Genomic DNA, 20,503 nt, shown 5'->3' on the forward strand with positions numbered 1-20,503 from the left:
TGCTGGAGGAGAGGTTTGCAGCCACGCCATTCTCCCACAGGCTCCTTACAGACTGCAACTGTTTCCATCTGAGAAGCTGACCTGGCATCTACAAACAGTTGGGGGGGGGGGTCAACATTTTGAATCACCATTGTGCCTCTCAAGAGAGGGCCCAGCCAATATCACCTAAGGCCTGATGGGTTACCTGCCCGGTCACCTGGGTGACCTTGGAAGTGCTACACAGCCCTAGAGCGCCACCAGAAGGAAGGACTGGGAAGCCACTTCTGAGTTCATTCGGTCTTTCTAACTCAGAAGTGCCTTGATGGGCACATTGTTATGCTTATGATAATACAGTGGTGCCCCGCATAACGGGTGCCCTGTTTAATGACGAATCCACATAGCGATTGAGTTTTTGCAATTGCAAAAGTGATCGCACTGCAATGTTTTAAATGGGAAAACATCGCTTTGTGATGATCAGTAAGATGTTTCGCTTACTGATTTTCGCATAGCGATGTTTTTTAAACAGCTGATCGGTGGTTCCAAAATGGTCACCGGGTAAAAAAAATGGCCACCCACTGTGTTTTCACGCCCTTTCCTTTCTTACCAGGCAGTGAAAATGGCGGCCGTATGGAGGATTTTCGCATAACAGTGAGTTTTAAGCCCATAGGAACGCATTAAACAGGTTTTAATGCATTCCTATGGGCTTTTTGGTTTCGTACAGTGATGATTTCACATAGCGATGATTTTTCCGGAACGGATTATCATCGCTATGCGGGGCACCACTGTATTGTATTTAATGTAGTTTGGTAAACTTTTTTGCATGTGGTTTGCTCCCTGCCTCAGGCTTGGAATGTGGGATTAGCCTGTCCCTGTGAGAGGTGAAGGAGATACATTTAAGTGTTGTGTAAATTGGCACGAGGCAGTGTTTTCAATCTTATTGCATTGTTGACATTTCTCGGGGCGGGCCTCGGCAATTCACTGTTGAGGCATTTTTAATTAGTTACATCTGGCAAGTCCCATCGAGGTTGAAAGCAACTGAAGCTCTGCCCCTTTTAAGAATAGCGGCATCAAAATAAATTGTGAAGTGTGGGTTCCTATCTTGGCAGTTCCTGTAGCTCCACCAAGGAGAATCCAGAAATATGTGGGGTTGCCTTGATCCATATCAAGAAACCAGTTTTAGCAGTTGTCATCTGCACCAGGAACAGATGTTTCGCTGACAGGCATGACCTGACTATTTAAGACCAAGCCACCCCAAAATGTTTGGCATTAGAAAAGGAGTAATTTAAAAAGGGTTAATAAGATCATGCGAAAGGCCAGACTGGAGGAATCTGAAGCCGGAATTAAGATTGCTAGAAGAAATCTCAACAACCTCAGATATGCAGATGATACCACTCTCATGGCAGAAAGTGAGGAGGAATTAAGGAACCTTGTAATGAGGGTGAAAACGGTCTGAAGCTCAACATCAAAAAAAGCTAAGATCATAGCCACTGGCCCCATCACCTCCTGGCAAATAGAAGGGGAAGATATGGAGGCAGTGACAGATTTTACATTCTTGGGCTCCATGATCACTGCAGACAATGACAGCAGCCACGAAATTAAAAGATGCCTGCTTCTTGGGAGGAAAGCGATGACAAACCTTGAGAGCATCTTAAAAAGCAGAGACATCACCTTGCCAACAAAAGTCCACATAGTCAAAGCCATGGTCTTTCCAGTAGTGATGTATGGAAGTGAGAGCTGGACCATAAAGAAGGCTGACCGCCGAAGAATTGATGCTTTTGAATTGTGGTGCTGGAGGAGGCTCTTGAGAGTCCCCTGGACTGCAAAGAGAACAAACCTATCCGTTCTGAAGGAAATCAAGGCTGAGTGCTCACTGGAAGGACAGATCCTGAAGTGGAGGCTCCAGTACTTTGGCCATCTCAGGAGAGGAGAAGACTCCCTGGAAAAGACCCTAATATTAGGAAAGTGTGAAAGCAAGAGGAGAAGGAGACGACAGAGGACGAGATGGTTGGACACTGTCATTGAAGAGACCAACATGAATTTGACCCAACTCCGGGAAGCAGTGGAAGACAGGAGGGCCTGGCGTGCTCTGGTCCATGGGGTCACGAAGAGTCGGACGCAAGTAAACGACTAAACAACAATTTAAAAAGAAAGAAACTCACCTTCTGTTTTTGTCCCACACCTAAAATGAGGAGCAAAGCTAATATATCAGTGTGGAGTGACCATTGCTTCTTTGCCAGACTTGCATCACCCAAACAGTGGATATGGAGGGCAAGGAACCTCAAAAAGAAGGGCTGGATAGCTCAGTGGTTTAGGTCTCTTGGCTGCTGAGTCAGAGGTTGGGATTTCAGTTCCCCACCGTGCCTCCACCAAGTCGAGCCAGTCTGTGTGTCCTTGGGCAAGCTGCACAATTCCAAGGTGTCCCCAGAAAAAGAGAAGGGTAAACTACCTCTGAGTATTTGCTACCTGGAAAACCCTGAAAAGCTTAGCCATGAAGTCAGAATTGACTTGATGGCATATAATTATGATTATTAATTTAAATAAATATATGCAAATATATTCACAATCAGATAATCTTACTATATGCACTACAGCTCACTAGATCTCAACTAGATAACCACCTTGAGACAAAGCACTGAGAGAAGACAGGATATAAATCAAATAAATAAATGAGTCCCCGTATTGAAGAGCTTGCTGAGATGTCCTGAGCTTTGTATTTTCTGAAGCTTACTGAAATGGGAATATATGTGGAAAGAAAATAAATAGAGGTTGCTGCAGTTTTGACAGAATATCTAGCCAGGCAACAATCAGTTATTTCAGAGGAATGGTCCGAACAGTGTTTCCAGAACATCCAGTCCTGGGACTGACCTCACATCTGAAGTTCGAACACGCCATGCCGTATCCTTACTGCCATGCATCACTAATTGTATTTCTCGTAGTTGGCTTTTTTCTTATGAAATCACACACACAGAGACACAGAGAGAGAGAGAGAGAGAGAGAGAGAGAGAGAGAGAGAGAGAGAGAGGGAGGGAGGGAGGGAGGGAGGGAGGGAGAGGGAGAGGGAGAAGGAGAGGGAGAGGGAGAGGGAGAGGAGGGAGGGAGGGAGAGGGAGGGAACAATTTTATTTAGAAAATGAGAGGTCTGATTCGATATATTTACTAATCAAGGCCTCTCCTACACACCAAAATCTAACTTCACAAATTCACAACTCATAACAAATTATTATCTTGAACAAGCTCAAATCTCCAGGGCCAGATGAACTACATCCAAGAGTATTGAAGGAACTGTCTAAAGAACTATCAGAGAACCACTGTATTATTTTCTTGAAATCATGGAAAACGGTTGAGATGCCTGATAACTGAAGGAAAGCTGACGTTGTCCCTGCCTTTTAAAAGGGCAAAAAGGGGGAACCTGGGAACAACAGACCAGTCAGCCTGATATCAATGTGAGGGAAATTCTGGAACAGTCTATAATAACCTGTCCTCAACCTTTGTCCAACCTCTAGGCAGCTTTTGCTTCTTCTCACAAAATTCTTCTCCCCAGCTCTGTAAAGAACAGCAGGATGAAGAATTCAAAAGTTAGAGAGATTTTACTGAGGTAATGAAAGCATCACCTGAGAGCTAGCCTGATTTAGCACATAGAGCGTCAGACGTTTTTAAAAATGATTTTTAGAAATTAAGCAGAATCCAATACCTCTCAATCAAACAAGGCTGATTGTGGCCTGATGTTTAAAAAGAAGATTGTTCTCCCTTAAAACAACAACAACAACAACAACAACAACAACAACAACAACAACAACAACAACAACAACAACAACAACAACAACAACACACGGTCACCTGCCAAGGAAATAGAACATCTTCATGTTTGTTATGAGCATCCCATGTGACTCATAACAAGACCATCGAAAGAGCCCCATTTGGCAAAACGGCCTGGCCCTTTGAGTTCTTCCGTTTATTATTCAGGGGGCAGTAAGGGAATACTTTTGAAAATTGTGGGGAAAATATGGTAATTTTCCGATAAACTTTTCTGTGTGCATGGCTTCCATGCTGACCTTCTGTAATAAGGCAGCTCATGGGTGTGTGGGGGGTATCACTTTACAACCCATGTGCTGTTTCTTTGGGCTTAAAGCATGACAGGTAGGTTTTGTTGTTACCACTGTTGTTTGAAGGGCTTTGACTCTTTTGTTAGTATTTTTTAAACCAAACAAGCTTATTTAACTTTCAGATACTTATTAGGTAACAGCTTGAGAAGGCCTTAGCAGTTCGTAAGGTTAAGTCCACAAACGTTTTCCAGAAAACCAGGAAGTAGCAAAGAAGAAGGAAATGGCCGTGTGACCGAGTGGAGGTAGGGGAATCTGTTTCAGTTTCTCCCACACTCATATTTTTTGAGCATCAAATACTTCCTCTCCCCCAAATTTAAAGAAAAGTTTAAAAAGTGAAGAAATTCTTCACATGCAACCTGAAACGAAATTCAGGTTGCATGTGAATAATATTTGTATTGCTCAAATCTAGATGAAATTCTCAAAAGTTCCCAGAGGACCCTCTTGTACCTGCCTCCTCTATAAGCGCTAGCGATAAGGAGCCTTTTTTTGGGGTGGGCGAGAAATCATAGCAACTCTCGTTCAGTCCTAAAACAGCTGAATATGCAGAGATTCAAATCCAGGCTTTAAAAAGTGAAGCACACAAAACACTGGGCCAGGAATGGACAAATATATCAGAATCAGTTTCTCATACAGTCTATTTTTATACATGATATATATAGTTCTTTCAATATGAAATGCAAAGACATCTGCAAATTTTGCCAGATTTGTATAAGAATGAACAAAATTTAAATTCTCACCACCTGCCAGTCCATTAGAGTAAGGCAAGTGTGGATTCCAAAGGCCTTCCTTTCTGAAAAATATTTTTAAAAAAAATTCGAGGTGCCTCTTTTAAAAAGGGGGCTGGAGCTTCTCCTTCAAATGTAGGGAGGTAAAGATCGTATTATGTCTGTCCATCTGTCTACTTCACCAGTTACTAGTAAACACTACTCTGAGTGGTTTATATGCAACAAACACAAATTGAAATACATGAAGAACACATAAATTGAAATAAATTTTAAATAATATACTAAATACTAAACCACATATAAACAGGTATAGCAACCCACAACAACAACAACAACAACTACTACTACTACTACTACTACTACAACTACTATTACTATTACTACTACTACTACTACTACTACTACTACTACTAACAACAACAACAACAACAACAACAACAACAACAACAACAACAACAACAACAACAATAATAATAATAATAATAATAATAATACAACCAATTGACAGCAATGGGCAAATGAATCCAAGAATCATAATTGAGTTGGAAGGAGCCTATAAAGTCATCCAGTCCCTTGAAGGTCAGTCAGTGTAGCATTAAGAGAGGATGCTTTCAAAGGCTTTGGTAAACAGCCTTGTTCTGAGCATCTTATGAAAACGCAGGAAAAAAATTAGGCCAGGAACAGATGAAGCTATTGAGGTTTGTGCATGTCTCCGCTTGTTGCTGGACATTGTAGTTTGTAAATATGTGACACTTCCTTGATCCCATAACTATCTTCATTGTGTCTTTTTTTATTTATTTATCTTCTTCACTGTCTTCTGTCTTCAATCCATCTTGTACAGGCAACAGAACTTAAAAGCCAATGTTGCATTATAAAAACATTATGTAGACATATTGCACCAACTCTAGGCTCTATGGGTACATAGTTAAAGAAATGCTCCTTTTTATGCAACTGCTTTTGGCATTTCTTCAATCTCTCTGAAAACCTAGAACAGTGGTGGCGAACTTTTTTGGGCTTGCATGCCCAAATTGGAAAACAAACAAACAAAAAACACAGCAGGCGGCAGGCGGCAGGCGGCAGGCGGCAGGCGGCAGGCGGCAGGCGGCAGCGGAACTGGAAGTGGCAGCAGGAAGGGGAATCCTGGCACGGAGGTGCCTTGAGACCCCACTCCGGATCAGCTGCTCTGGATCTGCCTGCCGAAGCACCAGCACTGCGGCTGGAGCCGCCTTCTCAGGTTTGGCTGCACGGAGGGGGAGTAGCGATCTGGTGAAGGGGTTCCACATGCCAGCTGCGGAATGCGTGCCATAGGTTTGCCATCCGCTGGCCTAGAAGAACCAAAAGTCTTTGATCATGCTACAAGGATAATGTTGAATTCAGCTAACTTCAGTTGCTAGTCCCAGCACAATTGCAGTTTACTAAGTCTGTGCATTTCAACAGAATCATAGAATCATGGAGCTGGAAGGGGCCTAGAGGGCCATCAAGTCCACAATGCAGCTCAATGCAGTAATCCAAAGCAGACCTGAGAGATGGTCATCCCGTTTTCTCTTGAATGCCACCAGCACTGGAGAGCTCACCATCTCTCATGGTAATCGGTTCTGTTATCGTACTGCTCTAACAGTTAAGAAGTTCTTTTTGATATTCTGCCAGAATCTGGTTTCCTGTAACTTGAGCCCATGATTGCATCTCCTGCACTCTGAGAACAGATTCTGGCCCTCCTTCGTACTATTCAAGTATTTGAGAAATGCTCTCACATCTCCCCTCAGTCTTCCTTTCTCAAGGCTAAACATGCCCAGTCCTTTACCAGTTTTTCTGCCAAAGGCTTAGTTTCTAATGCATCCCAAAACAGCATTTGCCTAGAATAGATCTACTCTAACTCTGACTAGGGATTTGATTTTGGTCATTGTGTTAAATAAGGAAGAATTTTCTTCTCAAAATTTAAAATGTGAAACCCATCTCCAGGGGTTTGAAATATAGTTCTATAATTTTGAAGTTTAAAAATCATGTCACAGCCTTTGAGATATCATTGGGGAACAAGCTCTACCAGTAATAATGCCAGAATAAAATTTATTTGCTACCTGGCAACCGTCACACATTTTACCTGTTGCTCCAGCTTTCCAGAAAACTAACCCAGAACAATAGATGCATTAAAAACTGCACTGTGACCTGTACAATTCCACTTCCCCATCAATCACAATGAAACGGGTAACTTTCAAATCTATTCTGAGCCCTTAAATTATGAGACTTTGGAATCTGGACAATGATTAAGCAAGTTTCATGCTTGCTAAAATGACACACAGAAGCCAAATCCAATTCCTTCGTACTCCTCCATTCCCAGCTCTTGGCCTCTTGTCAACTAGTTTCTGCATGGAGTGCCTTCCAACCGACTTGGCAAGATGCACTCTCAGTCTCACACCTCATTTGATTACACAATGAAAACTAATCATCTTCTCTTTGTATATTTTTCTCAGAGGTTGAAAGCAAAGCAAAACAAAGTGTGCTGCTTATGTACCTCCCCATAGCACTTAAAGCACTCTCTGGGCAGTTTACAATTTAATTATGCAGGTTACACATTGCCCCTACCACTCAATCTACTGACCTCAGAAGGATGGGAGGCTGAGTGATCCTTGAGCCAGCTACCTGGGACTGAACCCAGGTCAGGAGCAGAGTTTTGGCTGCAGTACTGCAGTTTAACCACTGTACCATGGGGCTCCAAGGTTACTTGTTTGCCCCCCCTTTTTTTAAAAAAAATCCACAATACGGACAAGCTAGCTGAAGGATTCTGGGCTTTGTAGTTCCTGGTAAATTTGTTGCAGTATAGTGCCCACTTCTAAGGATTCCTAGCCCTGCATGTGGTGACATAGAGGACTGTGTAAGCAGAGGGACATCTTGGTTTGTTTTGCTTTGTGTTTTAAAGCCTAGGGTTCATTCCAGCTTAACAAAGTTCCAGCGAATGGCTTGGATGAAACTGTGCCATAGAGATTTGATTTTACCTACCATACCAGGCAGTGACAGATTTTACTTTCTTGGGTGCCATGATCACTGCAGATGGTGACAGCAGCCACAAAATTAAAAGACGCCTGCTTCTTGGGAGGAAAGTGATGACAATTTTAGACAGCATCTTAAAAAGCAGAGACGTCGCCTTGCCGACAAAGGTCCGCACAGTCAAAGCTATGGTTTTTCCAGTAGCAATGTATGGAAGTGAGAGCTGCACCATAAAGAAGGTTGACCGCCAAAGAATTGATGCTTTTGAATTGTGGTGCTGGAGGAGGCTCTTGAGAGTCCCCTGGACTGCAAGGAGATCAAACCTATCCATTCTGAAGGAAATCAACCCTGTGCGCTCCCTGGAAGGGCAGATCCTGAAGCTGAGGCTCCAGTACTTTGGCCATCTCATGAGAAGAGAAGACTCCCTGGAAAAGACCCTGATGTTGGGAAAGTGTGAAGGCAAGAGGAGAAGGGGACGACCAAGGATGAGATGGTTGGACACTGTCATCGAAGCGACCAACATGAATTTGACCCAACTCCGGGAGGCAGTAGAAGACAGTAGGACTTGGCGTGCTCTGGTCAATGGGGTCACGAAGAGTCGGACACAATGACTAAACAAGAACAGCACCATACCAGTTTGTGCACATTTATTCTGCACGTGCAGGAGATCAGCCAAAGGAGTTTACTCTCTCTTTCTCTCTTCACCTAGAAGGTGGAGTAACGGATTCCCCCCTCCCTTGAACTGGGTACTCAATTTACTGGCCTTGGAAGGCTGAGTCACCCTTGATCCAGCTACGTGAGCACAAGATCAAACTCGGGTCAAGAGGAGAGTCTTCACTGCAGTACTGCAGTTTAACCACTGTACCACAAGGTAGAGCCAGGAGAGAATCTTTCATGAAACCATGAAGAACCATGGTTGCCAGTCAGAGTGATATACTACAGGGTGAAATGGACCAAAAGTCTAGCTGAGTATAAGGCCACTTCCTACATTCAGCTCACAGGAAAAGATGAACAGGAGGTCCACAATTCTTCAGGGTCCAGCCAAATCTAAGTCTGCTAAGTCCATGGGAGTTAACTCTTCCTGGAGACAGCTCATCAGCAAGTAATGCTCAGCTTTTTCAACGTCTCTCCAGCAGCAAACAAGATCTTCCAGGATAATAATCTTTAAAAAGCCCTTGAGTCCTTCCACTCCCATGAATGAGCCCTAGAAAGCATATGAGCACTTGAGAAAACAAGCCCCTTTGGAGGAACGGGGAGAAGGTACTCTCGGACCTTATCCCTTGCTTCCTCCATGCCGCAGCTCTCTACTCTTTTCATGACTGCTGGCCACATTAGCTGGGGATGATGGGAATGGTTGTTGCAAATATCTGAAGGGCATCAGGTATGCTCTTATTCTCTCAGGAAAGGAGATTCTCACAGCCATGCTTTCTGAAGTTCTCAACACCCGGGCTCACTTGGCAACTGCTGATGGTGGTCTCAGCTTCTGAAGCTCTCTCCACCAAACTAACAAACATAGTGCATTTTTATTAGTTATGTGTACATGCCAGCTCTCTTCCCAAGAGTTCAAGAAGTACACAGTTTTCCTCTACTTTGTCCTCACAACAGTCCAGACCATGGTTTCTTGTGACACGTGCCTACAGTCAAATATAAAAGATAAGCCAACATCCCCAGAGATTTAAAAGACTTCCGATTAACCTGAGATGATCTTACCTGAGAACCTACCTGAGATAATCTTTCAAAACATTCCCTTTCCATAAAAATACAGTGGGGTCTTGACTTAAGAACGGCTCGAGTTAAGAACAATTTGACTTAAGAACCACTCTCATAGGAAAATATTGACTTGACTTAAGTACTTAGATTTGAGTTAAGAACTGAAAAAAACCACGTGGGAGGCAAGGAAAGTGCAAAATTTGAACTTTCAGTTAACTGTTGGCCAGTGAAAAGGGTGCCTGTCTGCTTCCTCACTCCTCCCAACGTTTAGAGAGTGGATTGGGAGACAGTCTTCGGACTGCCTGGTACTGTCCTGCCTGGACTGTATTTTCCCTGCCTTCCCTGAACCTTTCTTGACCTAAGAAAAAAAGAAGCAAAATATCCCCCTCTAGTGGTCGAAGGCGGAATAGCAGCTTCCCATTAGTTTCTATGGACGGAAAAGAGCAGATACGGATCAAATGGTTTTCAATGCATTCCTATGGGAAATGCAGATTTGACCTGCAATCTTTTTGACTTGAGAACCGCCTTCCAATACGGATTAAGTTCTCAAGTCAAAACTCCACTGTATGTAAAACTACTCAGCAAATCCCCCCCTCTCTCTACCTTCTTTCTCCGGTGCATGTTACCTTTTAAAGGGCCAATAATGACTTCTCAGGAAATATTCGGTCATGTGTACTGTTAGATGGATATCCTTAAAGAGAAACCAAGACTTTATTTGCCGAGAGTTCATTTCATGCAAATAAGTAGATGGCGTGGCTATTTCGGCAGCCATTTGGTTTCTCTTACTGCAGCACCCAAAATTACTTTTAGTGTTGCCAATATCAAGATTGCCTAGTTATTCTCCATTCTGCACTGGCAGGGCAGTAAACAGATACCTGTGAGCTTCATAATGGAGGAGCGACAACAAGCCCCAGAATCCCCCGACCATCATGAGCTTTGACCAACTCTTCCAGGCTTTGTGACCAAAAGCAAAATAATCCCAATCTCGGTAGGCATGTCACAAGTTGCTAAACGTCTAAGCTCGCTGGGTGATGAAAGTTGAGGTGGGAGAGTTTTTGTAGGAGCGGTGAGGCAAACATGACGGATCCAAGGGCCTAAGTCAGGACCCCTTCACCTGTGGGGCCCTTGACACTCATGCACTCTAAAATGCTTGCCAAAAAACTTAAAAACACCAAATAACCAAAACTGGAAGAGTCCAGAAGCTCACTTCTGGTTTTGATTGTGAGGTTTCTTTGTGGAGTTAGGATGAACCAGAATAGTCCTAGATAGCTGGCTGGATAGCTCTGACTGCTAGAGCCAGAGGTTGAGAGTTCAAGTCCCCACTGAGAATTCCAGAAGAGCCAGCCTGTGTGGCCTTGGGCAAGCTGCACAGTTCCAGGATGTCCCCAGAAGAAGGGAAGGGTAAACCACTTCTGAATACCTTTTTACATAAGAAACCCTGTAAGTCAGAAGTGACTTGACAGCACACATAAACACACAGAGCACATTCTTCACAATTTTATGCCTTATGTGAAAATTCCCCCTCCTGAAAGCTTTTCTTAACCCTCCCTCAAAAGTGTTTTCTCCTCTGAAAAAAAAGTTTGTTTTTAAAGTAACTATAGTGGGTGTGGGCCTTCACAAACTCCTCTGAGGGGAGCCCACAAGTGGCCCATGGGACCATCTTTGACTACCCCATGGTCTAAACAAACCCCAAAGTCAGGCAAACTATATTTGTATTCAGAAGTCTGAAGTGTCAAACATTCTGTATTTCAGTTGCTCTTAAGGGTGGGCCAAAATAATGCTCTCAATCCAGCTCTGAAAATACTTGGTCACTTTGAAGGAAAAAAAAAAGGAGGGGGAGTTGCTCTCATTAACTAACAAAAGATTGTTGTTTCTCCTCAGGGTAGAGCTTCAAGGCAGGTTGCCCTTCCTTGTTTCCCAGGTTACCCTGGCACAAGAAGAGTAACTCAAGAGAAATGCTGAAGAGGATTGTTGTTGTTATGTGCAGTCAAGTCACCTCCGATGTACGGTTTTCTAACCCTCCCTCAAAGGGACCACCAAAATGTACTATCAGAAAGTTCCCTTCACCTCAGGCAACTCTGAATGATGATATCCATTGGGAATAACAAAGTGCAGGACACTGTGCAGGTCTAACAGTGTTGAAGTCAGGCCAGGCTTCTTTATCCATAAACTGGACTTTGCCAGGAAGACCTTCAGCTAGAAAACTCCTCACGGTCTCCTGCAGCCCTTCAAATAGAGGACTGTCCTTTTAAAATTAGGGCTCATGGCCACTCCTGGAAGTGAGAGGATGGTGAGGCCTCCTTACTCTAACTGGAGAGCCCATACCTTGCTCCTTGCACTAGATACTGTTCCCAGCATATCCAAATGAATATACAGTGGTGCCCTGTTTGATGACGTTAATTCCTTCCAGCGAAATCGCTGTAGAGTGAAAATGTCGTCAAATGAAACAAAAAAGCCCATTGAAATGCATTGAAAACTGCTCAATGCGTTCCAATGGGCTGAATACCTGCTCGTTTTGTGAAGATCCTCCATATGGCGGCCATTTTCAGTGTCTGTAAAGCGAGGAATCCGTCCCTAGAAAACAGCGGGGGGCCATTTTGAAAGCTGGTGGCCATTTTGAAGCGGCCAATCAGCTGTTCAAAAAACATCATTTTGTGAAGAATCAGATCCCGAAGTAGGGAACCGATCATCGCAAAGCAAAAAAACCCCATTTAAAACATCGTTTTTCAATCGCTTTTGCGATCGCAAAAACCTCATCGTAAAGCTATTTCTTTGTTAAGTGAGGCAATCGTTAAGCGGGGCACGGCTGTACACATAACAGCAGACCAGGGCCTCACAAGGATTTGCAGCTATTAGAAGAAAACAGAAAAAGTGTGCTGCTTATATACTGCCCCATAGCAAAGCATTCTCCGGGTGATATATCTCTGAAGATTCTCAGTCGTCCAGGTGAGCTGATCTGGAAGTTGAGTTATGGCAACTGGACTTCTTTCTTATTAGGTCAAAACGTTTTGCTGCTCATCCAAGTACTGTAGCTTCTACTTGTGGTTATCAAGTAGCTCTATGGACTGAAGAAGCTACTTGAATGAGTTTCAACCTAATAAGAAAGAAATCCAGTTGGCATGACTCAACTTCCACACACTCTTTGGGCAGTATACAATTTAATTATGCAGGCTGCACAATCCTCCACACAGACACCCAGCAAGCTGGGTGCTCAATTTACCAACCCCAGAAGGATGGGAGGTGGAGTGAATCTCAAGCCAGCGGCCTGGGATTGAACCCAGATCACACGCAGAGTTTTGGCTGCAGTCCTGCAGTTTAACCACGGTGCCATGAGGCTCCATAAGAAAGATAACATCAGCCGAACACTAGAAGATGGAATGTTGTACAGCCAGTTTTGTCAAATGATCTTCTTAGTTTCATGTCGGCTCCTCTGGTGACTACATCACACCAGTTAATTTCAGGGCCATTCCGCCAAATTCTAGGCAAACTCTGGGCATCTGTCATTTTTCCAGCTCCATATCCTCCAGATATGACACAATTTTTTCCTAATGAAAGATTTTAAAAAAGAAAGTGTTTTTTTTGCCTAAAAAAAAGGAGAAACTGCACTTCCTTGAAGTGGGAATCACCCATTTTTAAGGAGATTATTATTATTTTAAATGGGGGGGAATGATTTTTCTCTTCTTCTGGTATGTTGTGGGGGCCATGATTCTTACCGCTGTTGTCTTTGGTCTTTTGAGATGCATCATGGAGGAAAGCCAAGGAAATAAGCAAACCATGGTCATAAAAGCAATCCGAATGACTTGTACCCCTCCCAGAAACACCGAAATGACAGAAGAAGTAATGGACACAGACAAAGTTGGCAAACATACACATCATAGTCCAACATACAACTTTGGCAATGGAAGCAAAATAGCAACATAAATAATCTTCCACTGCCCCTTGCATGAAATGTTTATATTTGGGAGGACCACTAAAGGTGACATGGACAAAATTAAGGACCTACACCTCCATCACTCATCTTGAATACAACCTTTTGAATACAATCCCTTATTCTAAATACCACTGATCCTTTTTTTTTCCTTCACAAGTCCGTGTTTCTGCAGTCTTTCATCTCTATTGTCTCTTGCTGCAAATGTGTCGCATTTTGAGCTTCTGGCATGTCTTTCTGTTCCACTGTCCCATTTTCTTCTTTGGCTTCTAATTCTATGTTCTCGTTTGTCCGGTTCCTGTTCTGTTTCCTCAAAATGAGTAGTACGAAGGCACAAGGGATGTACGAGATCGCACGGAGAACTGAAGACAGACCGAGGTACAGCAATCTGGAGTATAATTTAAAACCACATTGGGGGGGGGGGGGAGAGCAGCCATGATTATCTGGAAGTGCAAAACACAGATTCCACTGGGCCCATAAATCTCCTTCCCCAATGACAACCTTGCACTGTTATCATTAAGTATGCAGCATCATAGTTAGCAGCATTCATATATTAACTTTAGGGGTTTAAATACTTTACCCCAGTACATGTTATAAGCATTTGTGAGGGGACTTTGTGAGTTAAGGTGCGACTAGTAATAAAAACTTTAAAAATTATCCCAGGCTTTTAGAAAGGGGGGGGGGGGAGAGAGAGACAGGAATCTCATGCAAAATCTGAAAAAAAAACTTCAAACTGTTGTGTTGTCACAGAAAGGGCCACCCAGAGAGGTCCAGAGTCTGAATAGATGTCCAGACTTAGCCTCAGGAGCTGAATTATTCACTTGAGCATAAGTCATCCTCCTTGTGATGCCCTCTAACCACGGCCTCTACAGGTTGTGCATTCAACAACCATACGAAGATTCTCCTATGGAGGATATCTCCATTCATGTATTGGGCACCTTCTCTATGTATTGTGGCCGACTGAAGATGTAACTAATTCATGCTCCTCATACTCCCCAATCTGCAGTTTTATTCCATTGGAAGGACAGACCAGGGGCAAAGGAAGAAGGGCCCTAGAGTGACCACAAGTAGGAAAGACCAATGTTTTCTATGACCTGATCCCAGCGATGTTCCAGATCACTTCCTTTGTAGTGCATTTGGAAGGGTCTTTGGACCTCTTGCAGTAAAGGCTGTAGCTTAATTCAACTAGGAAGCATTCCAGCCTAAAACCCTGCCAATCAAATTCAACAATAATGAAATAGATAGAGCAGGGGTCTCATCCTGACCCTATTCAGTCATTCCTTATCTAGTTTCTCAACAACACGTTTACAGAGGAGTGATCAATCCCTTCTCTGTCATTGCTTTCTCCATGCGAAGGGTGATTTGACAACCCCAGCTCATGTGTGGTCTCTACATGTGAGAAAGAACCCACGTTTTCTCCTATTCTTGTTTATGGAGGTTCCTCCTCTTCACCACATGGCAAAAGCAACAATAGAGAGAAAGGATGGGTTGCTCCCCTCCCACGTTGTTGAGAACAACCAGGAAGGTAATGACTAAATAGGGCTCCAGTTTCTTATGTTCCTATGACATCAATCAGGAAAGGGAGAACAAGAAAAGGGTTCCTTGCCCCCACTAGAAACTTCTTCCTTCTCCCAAAGCAATTGATTTTCTGGGTTAGGGTGTGGTGCCCTCTCGTTCAGTCCACCAGCTGACAGTGGCCTTGATTGCACCGTTACACATATTACCGCAGAACAGCCTTTCCCAACTCCGTGACCTCCTCGATGTGTATGTGTGGGGGGGGGGAGGGCCATGTGGGGTGATTACTGTTCTTGTACATTTGTGTCAGAATCAATGTTCAGTGGGACCCCCTTATCTGTGGATCAGTATCTACTGATTCACTTCTCCATGGTTTGAAAATATTAGAAATATTAGAAGAAAAATCCTAAAAATATATATTTCTAAAGATGAAGTTACCACAACTGTCCACAGGGGGCGCCAGAGACTGACTTATATATAGTTCTGGATTATCAGTACATTACAAGAACTGGCCACTAGAGGGAGATAGAGAGCATGTTTTATATATAATGTTTGCTATTAAAATGGCCTTTGCTATAATCCACATTTTTCAGCATCCACATCAGGGAGATTGGAACCGATCCCGTGGATACAGGGGTCCTCCTGTAATGTTCCATCTGGAGTGGAAGGGTGCCATCTTTACCCAGGGAATGCCCAAATGTGTTCATTGTCCTAACATTCTTCAGGGAGGTGCCTTTTATGTCCCCAATGTTTGGTGTTGTTGCCCATTTATTAAAAGAGCAACTACGTTGTGAAGAACCGCAGTAGAATGTGTAGTTAACCTCTAGGGTCTACATACGTTCTGTGAAAGGATGTTTTGGATGTCTTCTCTCAGATATTCCAGTTAGCATGGGCAGTGGTGAGGAGGTATGGGCTCTGTAGTCCAAAATATGAGGAAAGCCAGATGTTCTCCAGCTCTGCTCTACAACATACTGGAGTTTTACAAAGGAGCAGAGGCAGTATGCTAGTAAAAGTACCTGTACATGTCTGAATCGTACATCCGACAGGCTCCTTCACCACCGCAACTCTTGGTTCCCCATTTCAAGCATGTGGTGTCAATCATAGCTCCATAATAAATAGGCGACGGGATGCCAGCTACATAGGGTGTAGAGACAAGTCAAGCAGAGTCCTTATTCTGAGTGATTTCATAACTGTGCAATCTATTCTGCTGCTTGAAAGTATCAACACAACAGTCTTAACAGGCTTTTATGAATTCTTTTCTCCTTTGAAACATAACTGTTTCTACAGTCAATGAATTAATACCCCTGCTTTTCAGCTAAACAAACACACCACCTGTTGCTTCAGGCAGTAATGATGCTCAGATTTTTAAAAGTTCTCAACTGAAACTTAAGATAAAAACAAAGAAATTCAAAATACAATCAAGAAAACACGAACAAAAGGCATGGGGGCCTCTGCATGTGTGTGTCATCAAACGGATTCTGACTTAGGGTATCCTAAGTACACAGCACTCAAAAATGGCTTAGTATTCCTTTCTTCTTGCACAATGCAGCTTGGCCAAGGCTGCACGGGTTCATTCTTCTCCTTGGAGGCAAAATGGGGGATCAAACTCTCCATGTATGGTTCCATAGCCAAATAACTCACCATAACTCAACCATAACTCACTGAGCTATCCAGACAGCTAGAGTGGAAAGCATAGCTAATGCCTGACCAGCTGGGTCCCCTTCAAAAGAAGTCCTGACTGAACAAAAATGTCTTTCCCTATTGGAAACTCAGCCTTTCTTGGTGAGGAATTCCTGCCATGTCTGGAAAAAGCCACCAAGAAGCCACAATTTAAAGCAGGCTTGTCCAACCTGCGGCCCGAGGGCCGCATGCGGCCCAGGTCGGCTCATAATGCGGCCCAGTGCAATTTTTTATTTTTAAAGAAATTCCCAAGTTTCAAGTTACACTGCTAGCGCTTGTGGCTGGAATGCGGCCGGGGCATGTCACAACGGTAGGGGGGGAGAGAGGGAAGGAAGGAAGGAGTGGGAGGGGAGGGGACAGGGGGGCTGCGTGACTGCATTGCGTCATCCCCGTCAATAGGTGGACCCCCTCCCGGCCCCATAAAGCCACCGGAGTCGAAGCTGGCAGCCTCTGCTGTCTGAGATCGCAGCTGCCAGTAAGTGTGCTTGGAGCGGGGCTGCGAAGGATGGCTAGGGCTGCCCCCCCATGCGGCCCAAACCAAATTTTCATCTTCTAATGTGGCCCAGGGAAGGTGAAAGGTTGGACACCCCTGATTTAAAGCATTACAAAAAATGATATGAACTTTTGCAAAAGAAAATGGTAGCAGAGAAAAGAGAGGAATGGGACTGGGTGAGGGAAAAAGGAAAATGCACTCTGAGACAATCGAGAACGGATCCTCCCCCTCTCCTGTATCACTACTTTCAAGTAATTGGAAAGTGCTATCCTATTTCCCTTTGGTCTTCTTTTCTCAAGGCTAAGCATGCCCAGTTCTTTCAGCCTTTCCTCCTAGGGCTGAAAGAATATATTTGGATTAAGAGTGTGACCAATAAAGAAACACTACTGCAAATGAATAAAGATCAAGAACGGCATCCTGTTTGATATTTACACACATGGTACTTGCATCTCAGAAGGTGCCCATTGCCTGATCTCAGGCACATGGATGGCACCTTATCAGATCACTGTAGCAGCTTCCACAGCAGGAATTCCATGCAGGTAAATACTGAACCAGGAGACAGATCCAAGAAGGATTAAAACACACAAAATGTAGAAAGAGAGAACGCTTCAGTCCTAGAATGAAAAACTGGGAAATACAGATAGTTACAAGATACAATAAATGGGAAAGGAAGTGGAGTAATAAGAAGAATAACTTGGCTAAGAAAAATTCGGAGTGGTTTCAATGCAACACAATGTGCAACATTCTATCGCATGACTTTGTGCCAGTGTAAATTGGACCAGGGTGCCGGAAATAATCAATTTAAATTAATGGTTGTTGTGGGTTTTTCGGGCTCTTTGGCCGTGTTCTGAAGGTTGTTCTTCCTGATGTTTCGCCAGTCTCTGTGGCCGGCATCTTCAGAGGACTGGAGTAGGAACTCTGTCCGTGCTCTGTTGGTGTTTGTTGGATAGTATTTATAGCTGTGGGAAACGTCAGGAAGAACAACCTTCAGAACATGGCCAAAGAGCCCGAAAAACCCACAACAACCATTGGATCCTGGCCGTGAAAGCCTTCGCGAATACAATTTAAATTGATTTACAGCTTCCTTTCCCCCACCACCACCTCCCTGGTTTCAGTTTCCAAGTCTCCTTATATCTTGAAAAATCAGTCTTACCGAAAACTCTTTCAACCAAGGAATGGAGTCCCACACCAAATGACTTCTCCTCGGGCTTTAAGGATCTGAATAACAAGAGCATTTCCTATTAAACCAATACATGAAATACAGTACAGTATTACAATAAACAAGGTATTTGCTATGGCGGATTCTTTGTACTCCAATCCAATCAAAGTGCCTACAGTGAACAGATTTTTCACTCATGTCCCATTATTATTAATTAGTTTAGTGAGGCATCGTGTCATCAGGACGGGAACACCCAGGTCGCTATACCCAGACCTGAATCCTGAATCATCATCATCATCATCATCATCATCATCATCATCATCATCATCATCATCCTAGAACAGCAAAGCTGGAAAGGATCCTATGGATCATCGAGACCAGCTCCTGCCAACAAGGCACAGTGGGAAATTGAGCTCCCAATGTCTGGCTCTGCAGGCAGATATCTAAACCACCAAGCTATCTAGGGAGACTCCCATAGGAATGTAAAGCATGCTCAGTAGATTACTATTTGGTCTTGTTTATTTAGGGTGCCTGGAGGTGTTGAGACTCCTCAGCTGTGAAACCCTGCAAGATTCTTCTTTCCCCACTGAAAGCCAGACAATAAGAATAATGGGACATGAGTGAAATCTTTTTCCTCCTTTGGAGGTCATGCCGTTTGTGCAAAATACCTCTATTGTCCTTTTACTTTGAGAAGCAAGCCCTGTGTAAACACAAACAAGGAAGAACAAGAATGTAATATTTGCACAGTGAAGAATTCTGACCAATCTGGATGTATATGATGTCAACCAGTCAGATATATAAATAAACGAGTGTCAGTTAGCAGTCTCTCAGATGGGCTTGATAAGACTGACAGGGTGTGAGAGAGCCAGATAGAGCAAATACTGTACGTAGTAGGATACAGCCTGTGTGATGTGTGATGTGTTAGGATATAAAATGTGTAGTGTAACTACCTCTGTCAAATTTTAAAATGCTCTAAAAACAGAACTAAGTTGCCCAGAGTAGACATGTGTCTAGATAGGTGGGGTATAAATTTAATAAATAAATAAAATAAAAAGTACAAGTTTATGTAACAAGTACCAATATGTCTAAACACTATGAGTTTTATTCTATTATACATATGTTTTAAACAGGAAAAGCTATGTAATGACTTTAACAAAGACCAAGGTATTGTTTTATTTACCATATTTTTCCATGTATAAGACACCCCTGCTTTTCTAACCCAAAATTAAGAAATCTCAGTGGGGCTTAGCAAATGTAGGGCAAAAGGGATCAAAGCACTGCAGTATCACTTTGATCCCTGCTTTCCCCTCCACTTATTTTGTTCTCTCCTCAGCTTACTGTATAAGACGACCCTCAATTTTTAGTCTAAAGATTTTAGACAAAAGTATAGTCTTATACACAGAAAAATATGGCACTTTCAACTGCTGGCACAAACACACACAAGGGAAAATATAGTTTTTACTGTAGAAATGTGTTTTTTTAATCATAACACTTGAAACTGCTGTGCATAATCTCTACCAGTCACATTTTATGTATTTTTTATAGTTCAGATCAACACAGGCTTTGACCTTGAGATTATATGATGTTCCACAGCCCAGCTGATTACTTGGACTGCAGGTGGAAAAACATTGTTCTATGGTTTTCAAAAATTATTGCATTCCAGATCCTAGTAGCAGTGGGAGGTGGGGGACCCACTGATTTGGCTGAAGATCTCTGGCAAAGAGGGCTGGGCAACTTTTCCAAACCCCACTGATTCTGTTTCTGAGGTTCCTGTTTTTCCCACCACAAGGTGGAGGCAGAGAAACCGCACTGCACAAAAGTTCATCAAAACAAGGAAAAAATTATCTAAGTGGCTACCGCTTTCCATCCACCTGTACTTCTATTTATCATTTAGTCAGACTTCCTTTTGCGCATTCAGAAGACATACCTTTTAAAACATGTCATGCTTTTTGAGCCAAGATCTGAGTCACAGTATTTGGTTTTAAAAAAGAAAACAATGGGAGTTAATGTTCCAGTTGAGCATATTAGTCTGGCAGGCACGGATTATCTCAGATCAAATCTGAATTCACAAAAGTCAAATTCCTTCAACTTCCATGTTTCAGAGGCTTGTGTAAGGGTGATTGCACACTGCCAGGGGCACACAGGTACAATCATGTGACTGTATCTGCTTGAGATCATAAAATAATTGAGCTGGAAGGGGCCTATAAGGCCATCAAGTCCAACCCCCTGC

General features: G+C 43.2%; 1 protein-coding gene across 5 annotated transcripts in view; it reads right to left on the reverse strand.

The window, feature by feature from the left end:
• Positions 1-13,370: 13,370 nt before the first annotated feature.
• Positions 13,371-20,503, reverse strand: part of SLCO1A2 (solute carrier organic anion transporter family member 1A2) — a 41,077-nt gene continuing 33,944 nt past the window's right edge. For all 5 annotated transcript variants that reach the window (XM_020811334.3, XM_078376423.1, XM_072999734.2 and 2 more), the window contains 3 exons: positions 18,268-18,332; positions 15,958-16,075; positions 13,371-13,814 (listed from right to left, as the gene is read on the reverse strand). In XM_020811334.3, coding sequence (XP_020666993.3) covers positions 13,580-13,814; positions 15,958-16,075; positions 18,268-18,332 — 418 coding nt within the window. In that variant the 3' untranslated portion in view covers positions 13,371-13,579. The remainder of the gene's footprint in view (positions 13,815-15,957; positions 16,076-18,267; positions 18,333-20,503) is intronic.

Source organism: Pogona vitticeps, chromosome 5 (genome assembly GCF_051106095.1).
Source record: "Pogona vitticeps strain Pit_001003342236 chromosome 5, PviZW2.1, whole genome shotgun sequence".
NCBI lineage: Eukaryota > Metazoa > Chordata > Lepidosauria > Squamata > Agamidae > Pogona > Pogona vitticeps.